This window comes from Bison bison, unplaced genomic scaffold, assembly GCF_000754665.1.
Source record: "Bison bison bison isolate TAMUID 2011002044 unplaced genomic scaffold, Bison_UMD1.0 scf7180017864239, whole genome shotgun sequence".
Classification (NCBI taxonomy): Eukaryota; Metazoa; Chordata; class Mammalia; order Artiodactyla; family Bovidae; genus Bison; species Bison bison.
Window position 1 is genome coordinate 7,044,390 of NW_011494811.1, and position 11,112 is coordinate 7,055,501.

An 11,112-nucleotide genomic window follows, 5' to 3' on the forward strand; every position below is an offset into this window, starting at 1 on the left:
GGCTATTCTAAACCAGGACACACATTTCTCTCCTTCCCCTCAAGGAGGTTGTTAAGATTTTAGAATGCAGTAAAACACAAATGTCTGATTTTATTTGTTTTATTTTCATTTCGTTCATTTGCTGTTTTATTTTTCACTGGAGATCTCATACTGCTAAAAAATTCTTCAAATTTTTTGGAAAAACTCAACATGTAGTTCCTTGTAAAAACAATTGAGGCCACCTAGTGTTCCAAGAAAGGTATATACTTCAAATTCCAAGTTAGTTTAATTGAATTAAATTATTTTTCTTGTTAAAGAACATATTTGCAAACAATGCGACTGACAAGGGCTTAATTTCCAAAATATATAAACAACTCATACAACTCAGTAACAACAACAAAAAACAATGCAATCAAAAAATGGGAAGAAGACTTAGACATTTCTCTAAAGAAGACATACAGATGGTCAATAGGCACATGAAAAGATGCTCAACGTTGCTAATTACAGAGATGCAAATAAAAACTACGCTGAGATATCACATCACGCTAGTCAGAAGGGCCATCATCAAAAAGTTTAACAAATGCTGGAAAGGGTGTGGAGAAAAGGGAACCTTCCTACATTGTTGGTGGGAATGTAATAAATTGGTGCAGCTACTATGGAAAACAGGGTGGCGGTTCCTCTAAAAACTAAAAGTAGAGTTGCCATGTGATGAAGCAATCCCATTCCTGGGTAGATATCCAGTGTGTATGTTAGTCGCTCAGTTGTGTCCGACTCTTTGCGACCACATGGACGGCAGCCCACCACGCTCCTCTGTCCATGGGGATTCTACAGGCAAGGATATTGGAGTGGGTTACCATTTCCTTCTCCAGGAAGATATCCAGATGAAACTATAATTTTAAAAGATATACATGCACCCAGAATCTGCCTGCAATGTGAGAAACCCAAGTTTGATCCCTGGGTCAGGAAGATCCCCTGGAGAGGGAAATGGCAACCCCCTCCAGTATTCTTGCCTGGAGAATCCCACGGACAGAGGAGCTTGGTGGGCTACAGTCCACGGGGTCGAAAAGAGTCGGACACAACTGAGCAGCTATACTTTCACTGTTCAGAGCAGCACTATTCACACTAGCCAAGATACGGAAACAAGCTAAATGTCCATCAGCAAGTGAACAGATAAAGAAGATGTGATACACACAAATTGGAATACTACTCAGCCATACAAAAGAACAAAATAATGCTGTCTGCAACAACATGAACGGACCTAGAGATTATCATACTAAATCAGAAAGAGAAAGACAAATATCATATCACTTATATGTGGAATCTAAAACATGATACAAATGAACTTATCTACAAACCAGAAACAGACTCACAGACATAGAACAGACTTGCGGGTGCCAAGGCAGGGCAGGTGTGGGAGGGACGGATTGGGAGTTTGGGAGTAGCAGATGCCAGCTATTCTATATATAGAATGGATAAACAAGATCCTACTGTACAGCCCAGGGAACTATAATCAGTACCCTGCGATAAACCATTATGGAAAAGAATATAAAGTAGAATGAGTGTGTGTATGTATATATATAGACACGTACACACACACATACAGAACTGAATCACTTTGCTATACAGCAGAAACTAACATAACACTGTAAATCAACTATACTTCAATAAAATAAATGTAAAAAATTACCTTATTGTTGATACATCATTTTTAGTGAGAAATAATATCAAACACTACATTTTATCAATATGCATATCAACTAACACCAGTACTCTTTTATTATGTTTAAGAACGAAATATTTACAATGATTATAATTTTATGCAAATATTTACTAAACTTGACAGGTACCTCAAACATATATTTGAAAACTTAATATGAATCTATTTTATGCTCCAATGAGAATTTATAATGTAAAATTCTTCCATCCAATTCTCTCCAACTCTCTAAGACCCAAGGGAACGGTGACTTACCTGATACTTATGACATGAAAACAGCTAACTGGTGTAAAGTTCTAATAAACCTCCAAATTCTCAGTGAGTGTAAAGGTCATCATTAATCCATATACGCAGTGACAAAATAAATGCTTTTGAGGTCTCCAGATTAGGGTTTATGGATCTCAACATGACTGACATTTGGGCTGGACAATTCTATGTTGTGGGGACATCCTGTGCATTGCAGGATGCTCAGCAGCATCCCTGGCTTCTCCTTCTAGATGCCACCAGCACACAGCCACTCGCCATATGACAAGCAAAAATGTCTCCAGACATGTCCAAATGTGGCCATGGAAGGAGGGACAAAACTGTCACCATTTAAGAACCACTGACCTAGAGGAAACTACAAACTAGACTGAATTGGTGGAGAAAGGCTTCATAAAGGGCTTCCCTGGTGGCTCAGTCAGTAAAGAATCCACCTGCAATGCAGGAGACCTGGATTCGATACCGGGGTTGGGAAGATCCCCTGGAGGAGGGCATGGCAACCCACTCCAGTAGTCTGGCCTGGAGAATCCCATGGACAGAGGAGCCTGGCAGGCTGCAGTCCATGGGGTCACAAAGAGGCGGACACAACTGAGCTTTATAAAAGGTAGGATTTTAAAAGCAGACTAAAAGTGCATTAACATTAGAGAAAGGTCACACAGAGGAAAGCATTGTCAGAGGGTGCACACCGCCAGGTACAGTCTCACCTTTCCCCCTGCCCTCACACGGGAGTGGGGACAGCTTCTCCTCAGACCCAACAAATTGGTGATGCTGGATCCGAGTACAGTATTGCTGGACTTTACATGTCTTTCAAAACGTCAGGCGACCAGATTCTTACGTGTAATTACACACTAATGTGTTGGGAAGTAATCCAATTTTTAAAAATAAATCTGTAAGCCCAACGAAACACAACTACATCTGGCCTCCAGGGTACCACTGTGTAATCCCCAGCTGGCAGCAAGAGTTATGAGATGTGATGGAGTGGCCCCAAGTCTCAGGATCTGCAAGCAAGGGCCCAACACCCAGAATTAGTCCTATTTCAGGACTGTCTAACCACAGACCTAAATGTTAGAGCAGATGACATTCAGCAGGCCTCTGGGTCGGCATCCGAGGGGAATGTGGAAAGAGTGTAGAAAATACTGGGGTCTCCACCAGGAGAAGAGGAAAGGCCAACAGCTCTTAGCTGAGAAAAGGCTTAGAGACCTGCCTGATCTTTCTGCTTTTAGAGAAGACTAAAGGACAGTCTCGGAGAAGGCGATGGCACCCTACTCCAGTACTCTTGCCTGGAAAACCCCATGGACGGAGGAGCCTGGTAGGCTACAGTCCATGGGGTCTCGAAGAGTTGGATACAACTGAGTGACTTCACTTTCACTTTCATGCATTGGAGAAGGAAATGGCAACCCACTCCAGTGTTCTTGCCTGGAGAATCCCAGGGACGGGGTAGCCTGGCAGGCTGCCGTCTATGGGGTTGCACAGAGTCGGACACAACTGAAGCGACTTAGCAGCAGCAGCAGCAAAGGACAGCCTTGGGTAGGAATGGCTTAGGTCCAAAAGGCTTCTTACTTACTAAGCAGAGGTTAACATCCAAAGGAAAAATCATTTATCTTAAATCATGCAAGGCGGTGAACTCTCCTCCCCCATAACACTGGCAGGATCATAGCCCCACCTCCTTCAAATCTTTGCCTACAAGTCCCTTTTATAATGAGTATGAGGTTAATTTCCATATTCAAAATTATAATCCCCGTTAATCAGAAGTCTGCCCCTCTTCCCTGCCCTGGTTTTGAAAGGCTTTGGCAAAACCTTTAACAAAAACACTCCCTATTTCCTGAGGCACATCAAGCATCAGCAACCCAAAGCTGTACCTCTCCTGCCCAGGCTTGAAGGCAAGAACTTTTCAGCAAGTGGGAAAAAAAAAAAAAGTTTAGCTAACAAAGGAGGGTGGTTTGACTGGTCTTCAACCTGTCAAAAATGACTGTGACTCTGAAAATGATTTTCTGAGGTGACTCAGTTTGATTCATTCATCTTTTAAAAGGGAGAGCCAAATCTAGCCAGTAAAAGATTGCAATTCCTTTTAGCAGGCAAATAAAAAGCCCTTGGAGAGGAAGGAAAATAGGCTGATGAGGGTCTGCCACTAGCCTTAGAACTCTTGGTCAAACAAGTCACTTCTGGCTGCAGTTTCATAAACTGCAACATGGAGGAAGCGGTGATCTGGGTATCGGAGAAACCCTGCCTGTGGCACGGTTAGTTGCCCTCTCCCTTAAGGTCAAAGGCTTACAGGGTGCCAGGAGCCACCTTATGGGAAATCATCAAGGTGGGGGAAACTCACAAAGCAGAGATGCAATGGCCTTCTGCCCTGTGGATCAGATGTCAGAAGGTACAGCTGTAACCAGAGAAGCACATAGGACTTCTTCAGAGAACCTCATATACTCGTTTAATCCTCTCGGCAACCTCAGGAGATAAACACCATCATCATCGCCCCCACTATGCAGAAGTGGAAAGTGAGGCTGACTGACTTGCCCAAAGCCACACAAGGCTGTAACGTTTACCCTATCCAGCCTCTCCAGGAGTCAGCTGGAGAAGGGAGCCTGTTCCCTCCACTCCAGGGACCCTCCTCTGTGCCAGGACAGCCTGATATCCCTTCTTCCAGAGGCTTCTTCATGCAAATGGGGATATAAACAGGGACTATGTACCTCTACTCAAAGCCCCTTGTCCAAATTCCAATCTGCCTTATCCCCACACTCCTGGTGGGTGAGGACAGATACATGTTCTTGGATGATAAGCCCTAGCAAAGATTTTGGCTGGTGCCATGGTCACATAAATGACTGCCAGTCCAGACTGCCACAGCCCACCTACAACGCACCCAATAGCCTGACTGGGTGGCCTGGTGAAGAACCAGTGGGAGGCCCCACTTTCAGGGACTCCTGCTTGCTCTCCTGCACAGGCTCTCAGACTCAAGCCAAGGTTGAGACTGATAGTCACCGTTCCATGGAACTTCCAAAAGGTCCACACTCTGGAACTTGTTACAGGTAAATCTTTTCAAGCACAAAAAGGCCTACAGGTACTTTACCTGCAGGACAAAATGAAAAGCTTATCAATTTCACTGTGGTGAACAAACTCTTTTTACAGAAAATAGTTCTTCTAGCCCTATAGCTAAACATATAATCAAGGTTCCATTTTATCTTTGAACAGTAGCATACATTCTAATTTTAAGGCTCAAGATGATAAACCAGCGTTCACAGATACAGTTTGGATAAATACAAACATCATCTGTTTATTCAACATGTACTAAGTACCAATTTATTGTAACTTAACTATGTGCCAAGGACTGCTCTAAATGCTCTACAAGTAATGACTCATTTAATTTAACAATCCTATGAATTAGGTGATCAACATACAGATGAGAGGGTTCCGAGGTGGCATTAGTGGCATTTGAAAAGAACCCACCTGCCAATGCAGGGGACATGAGATGCAGGTTCAATCCCTGGGTTGGGAAGATCCCCTAAGGGCATGGCAACCCACTCCAGTATTCTTGCCTGGAGAATCCCGTGGACAGAGGAGCCTGGTGGGCTACAGTCCACAGGGTTGCAAAGAGTCAGATACAACTGAAGTGACTTAGCAGGCACACACGCATACAGATGAGGATGTTAAGGCAGTAGGTAAACGAAGTCACCCAGTGATCCTGGAGGGAGCACTCCGTGACCTCCCACAGGAATCTGTGTTACTGGCATATCAACAGGGTCTGCTCCACCCATAACTCAGAGCACCTTCTCTTGGTGGCCTGACAAGGGGCAAACCATCTGTCTCTTCACAACCGGCCTTTCTAGAAGGAAGGCTTAATCAAGAGACTTAATCCCTCCAGGGAAGTAACAGGCTCAACTGCAAAAGGAAAGGTCAAATAAATTTGTACAACACTTCATTAGGCCCCTTTGAAAAGCGAATGGTGGTTCGCTTCTGGTCTAACAGCTGTTATCAGGGTAGTTTTTTGACAGTCTATTTTCCACCCTTTGTATCATTTCTTTAGGAGCTCCTCCCTGAAGCCAGGGGGCGCTCTCACCACCAAGGTCAGTGCACTTTCACTCAGCCTCCCCACTCACCTTCAGCTTCTCTGAGGCCATCACTGCTGACCCCAGGCAGTCATTTAATAACTGGCGAGGTCAAAGTTCCATGGCACAGGCTGTGTTTTTGGTGAAGAATCCTCTTCTCTGTAACACTGGCAGGCTCACGGCCCCACCTCCTTCAAACCTCTGCTAATAGGTTCCTCTTACGCTCTCATGTTCAAAATTACAAACCCCATACCCCCCACGCCTCAAAAATCTCCATCCCCTTCCCTGCACTGGTTTTCTCTTTGGCGCTTCTCACTACCTCACACCCTGCTTTAACGAGTTTTACCATCTTCATCTACCCCTCAGGGCACAAATTCTACCAGGGTAGGGATGCGGGCTGTCTTGATGACTGTTATACTCTTGTGGCTTTGAAGAGTGCCTGGCAGATAGGAGGCACACAGATATTTACTGAATGAATAAATATCCCCAAAGACACCTTGGTCCCTAACCCTCAGATCTCCCCCAGTGTTCAAATCCAGGCTACAACCTTGGAAACTCCCCTAAGGAAGAAATGGAAGTGTTCCTTCCAAAGAGACGCAACTGGCAAACAGATCCAGGTTTCCCACAGGCAGAGAAGACATTTGGAATGATGACCTCTGCCCAGTCCTGGCTACCAGAAAAGGAGAAGTAAAAGTAAAAGTAGACAAAGTCTAGGATGGCCTTCTCAGCAGAACTGGAGGCATGGCAATGAGAGGAAGACTAGTGTAAAGAAAAAAAAAAATCACTTATGAAATTCCTTTTAGGGAAAGTGATAAGCACTTGATGGTGAGAAACACCATGTACTGGGTGAAGACCCTGATTCTAAATCAGCCTCTGCCATTAACCAGTCGAGCAACCTTTGGCCAAATCATATCACTTTTCTTGCCTCAACTATTTCCTAAACCGCAGGATAGGATGGGTGTGAACTCTATTTTAGAGAATTTCTCACCATGGGATTCTTGGTCTGCCCCATTCTTCCTCCCCCGTCAAAGAAGAAAGCAAAGTGTTACAATTCAAACACTACATCAGGACAGAATCTGCCCAGGGAACTTGACATTTTGCAAGTTTGTCCTGAGAGAGACTTCACAGGAATCTGATCTGCAAATCTGGGGAATGAGGAACCCTTCGCCTGGACCCCAGGAACCCTGGCTGCACTTACTTTCCTCTGAAGAGTGTCCCTGGCCCAGGAAAAGAGGGAAGGTAGGGACACCCTGCAGCCCCACGAGCTCAAGCTCTAAGCCCCACCCCTTCTTGTTCAGGACGCCAAGAGTCCCAGGCCTGCCACAGCCTCAGCACTTGGAGCTGAGGGACTGCACTACTGCATGAACCAAGCAGGCTGTCCCCCCTCTACAGCTTCTCCTCTCTGCTGTGAGCTCTACCTGCTCCTGGATTCAAGCTCTCCATGAAAGTCAAGGTGCCATGGCTGCGTCTGAAAGAGCCATTTTATAAGTACATTAAAGAAAAATCCTCTGTAAGCACAGAGTCCTTAGTCTTAGTGCTTGTTTATGAATTGTTTTAGGCGGAACGATCTGATTGCTCAACCATGGGCAGTGTAAAAGGTCAGCAATGTGACTTCTGAGCAGACGAGGGAAAGGAATCCTTCCAGTACCTGGAACAGTCCTTTTCAGATCACTGCCATTCTCCTCTTCAATTATGAAACTTGGACTTAAGAGTTAAAGTGAAGTCACTCAGTCGTGTCCAACTCTTTGTGATCCCATGGACTGTAGCCTACAAGGTTCCTCCATCCATGGGATTCTCCAGGCAAGAATACTGGAGTGGGTTGCCATTTCCTTCTCCAGGAGATCTTCCCGACCCAGGGATTGAACCTGGGTCTCCCGCATTGCAAGCAGATGATTTTCCTGTCTGAGCCACCAGGGAAGCTCAACCTAGGAGTTAAGGGTTTAGATAAGTGGTCACGATGCATTAGAATCATAGGATGAGCTTTTAAAAGATTTTTAAAATATTGAGTCCAGTGGTTTATCACTAGCAACTACAATTAAATCAGTCTAGTGTAGGTACCAAGCATGAAGTGCATATGTGCAGGTGCTCAGTTGCTCAGTCGTGTCCTACTCTTGTGAACCCATAGATGGTAGCCCGCCAGGCTCTTCTGTTCATGGGATTTCCCAGGCAAAAATACTGGAGTGGGTTGCCATTTTCTCCTCCAGGGATTGAACCCTCTCACATACCTGCACATGCACAAAACTATCTTGGAAAAGATTGGCAATTTCTACTAAAACTGTTCATATATGTGTCCTATTACTCTGCAATTCTACTCTTCGGGATCTAACCAACAGAAATGTATATATTATATGCTCCACCAAAAGACATGTAAAAGAATGCTCATAGCACTATTCAATATTCATAATCAACCAAAATGAGAAACCAAAATGTACGTGAATAAGTAAACAGTGGCATATTCACATAGAATACAAAACAGCGATGAGAGTTAATGAACTACAGCTACATGTAACATGAAATAATTTCAGAAATACAGGGCTGATTGAAAGAAACCAGACACACAGAAGACTTTATACTACTTGATGTCATTTATATAAAGATCCAAAACAAGCAACACTAACCTGCAGTGTTGGAAGTCGGACAGCGATTACCTTTGTTGGAGGGTGGTGATGGGATGGGAGTGAGAGAGGAGTTTCTGGAGAGCCAACAATGTTATTTCTCGCTGAGTGCTACTGAAGTTTAGCAGTGAAAAACTCATTGAGCTATATACCTATGACAGGTGCACTTTTTTGTACACGTTCATATGTAAATAAAAAGAATTAACAAAAACAAAAAGCTCCCCAAGTGATTTTAATGTGCAGTTTATGTTGAGAACCACTAAAATAGGTCTCAAGGCAACTATCACTGTCAAAAAGATAATGAATCAATCACTTCTGTATACATTAACTAATTACCAATTGTTAACAGCTAACATGTATTGAACACTTATTCTGTACCAGGAACAGTTCTAAATTCTCTTCAGTTAGAAACTCATTCAATTCTCTTAATAATTCAAAGGCCTAGATATTATCTTTATTTTACATTTGAGAAAATTTTGGCACAGAGAGGTTAGCTAACTCACTTAATGCTAAAAACCTAGTAAGGAGTGAAAGGTTTCCAGGTGTTATGGATACAGACAGAAATAAGGTGATGCACATATCTGCCCTTATGGAGCTTACAAACATATTTAATTTGCTCTCTACTCAAACCAAAACATATCCAGTGAGCACCTATTCTCAGTAGGCTGCCAAGAAGCAAACCTAAATTATCTCTTCAGCCTCTCTAAAACGAAGATTTTATCAAGAAAAGCCTCTGATTAAGGGAGTGGGTTTGAATATAAGCAACCAAACAACAAATATCAAGCACAAGCAATGCAATTTAGGAAATCACATGCAGAAAAGAGCTCAAATGTTAAGTACTGTGATTTCTAATCTAGAAGTTCCGGGTTCCTCCTCACCACTGTGAGAGATCCACCATCATCTAAATTACATCTCACCTTCTTTGTTCCCCTCTATCTTCCAGGAAACAATCATTATGGCTGAAGGTGGGTTTCACCACCAGTGACTCTATAATTCGTTCAAAAACCTGTACACACAAAATTAGGGCTTCATGGGGCAATTATTGTTGCCAGCTGCGGCTGTCACTAAATAACAGGTGAAGTCCAAGGTCCCAAGAAAAACCTGCAGGTGGATAACAGAAAATATATCCTTCCCTCTTCTACTTTCATCTCTTCCCCTCACTCCACTCCGGTCAACTCTCAAAACAAAAAGCTGCCAGGTGTTACTCCCAGGGAATTAAGGCTGGCAATCATATCCACTAATTAAGCATCCAGATTTCCCGGTAGAGTAGAAATGGCAGAGCTCAAAAGGAATGTAAAATATTGTCAGGACTCAAGAGCCAAACCAGAAAGTAACTCTAGGGTCAGGACACAGGAGATAGCTGTTAGAGGAGCATGAAATTGAGGGGGAAAGAAATGTTTATTAGATTTCACTTAGCAAATGATGACTCTGGGGTAGTAGGAAAAAGCTATGATCTTGGATGGAGACCCTCTGACACTAATCAGCCTGGTAAACTTGTAAAGTCTTGCTACCTCATTAATCTCAGTCTCCTCCCCTCCAAATTACCGGGGAAGGGAAGTAACTGGATTTCTGAGTGGGATGCTGCAGGCAACCCAAACATATTCTTCTGGCAGCTGCACTTCTGGGAGAATAGTTGTCGGGCTGAGGAAGAGAACTTGTCCCAGAAGCAGAGGAGCCAGCAGGCACGGCCACCAGGTACCCAATCTACAAACGCAGATCATGTCCGGGGCGCATTTTTTTGGTTTCAGAGACCCAGTCTTCAGGGGTGAGGGGTTCAAGACAAAGTCCTCGCTACCCACTCCGCTGGCCTGACTTGCGCCATAAGTCTCCCTCCCGCAAAAAAAAAAAAAAAAAGTCCTTGGGAACCTACACACCCTGCTCACAGTCCTCGCCTGCAAACCCAACACGCCCTAACAACAAGGACAGGTGCTTACGCGGAGACCACCTTCCCGTTCAGGATTTCCGCCGGCGCCATGACCTTTAAAAGTCCGCCGCTCACAATGGACACCAACAAAATCGAGGTTCGACTCGCTCCACTGCTGCGCGGGACAGCCCAACACACGTGTCTAGGGACCGCGCAGGCCGACACTTCTACTGCGCCTGCGTCCCCGCCTCCACACACAACGGATGAGAATGCGCGTGCGCAGTCCAGACGGACGGAGGACCCTTAGGCAGCTTAGAGCTGAGGAGTAGAGGGTTTGAAGTGCAGCGGGAATTTGAGGGACCTCTGTATAGACTGGCTGGAGGACATGATTGGCTGCTGGAAGGATTTTTTTTTTCCAGAATGCGCCATCGTGTGGGCGGGGATCCAGCTGAATTGGGAATCAGCCTAGAATCCAGACCTTAGGGGGCGGAGTCGAGGCACAGGTTAGCGGGAGACCAGTTTGGCGGGCGCGGGAGGGCAGCGCCGGCTGAGGGCGTGGAATCTGTGCTGTACGATTCTTACCGGGTTCCCGCGTAGGGAGCTTGGAGGCGCCGGGTTGGCTTGCAGGTAGACCTGCGG

The 11,112-nt window shown here is 44.7% G+C and overlaps 2 protein-coding genes across 13 annotated transcripts in view; one reads left to right on the forward strand and one right to left on the reverse strand.

The window, feature by feature from the left end:
* Nucleotides 1–10,707, reverse strand: part of MTHFD1 (methylenetetrahydrofolate dehydrogenase (NADP+ dependent) 1, methenyltetrahydrofolate cyclohydrolase, formyltetrahydrofolate synthetase) — a 60,693-nt gene extending 49,986 nt beyond the window's left edge. Inside the window, exon 1 of the mRNA XM_010846796.1 lies at nucleotides 10,544–10,707. Coding sequence (XP_010845098.1) covers nucleotides 10,544–10,584 — 41 coding nt within the window. The 5' untranslated portion in view covers nucleotides 10,585–10,707. The remainder of the gene's footprint in view (nucleotides 1–10,543) is intronic.
* Nucleotides 10,708–10,891: 184 nt separating this feature from the next.
* LOC104993485 (coiled-coil domain-containing protein 170-like) overlaps nucleotides 10,892–11,112 on the forward strand; it is a 39,107-nt gene continuing 38,886 nt past the window's right edge. For 7 of the 12 annotated variants that reach the window (XM_010846782.1, XM_010846785.1, XM_010846787.1 and 4 more), the window contains exon 1: nucleotides 11,029–11,100. The gene's annotated coding sequence lies outside the window, so the exon portion shown is untranslated. Of the gene's footprint in view, nucleotides 10,977–11,018; nucleotides 11,101–11,112 lie in introns of those variants that run through there. The other 5 variants (XM_010846784.1, XM_010846793.1, XM_010846783.1 and 2 more) reach the window with 5 other exon arrangements.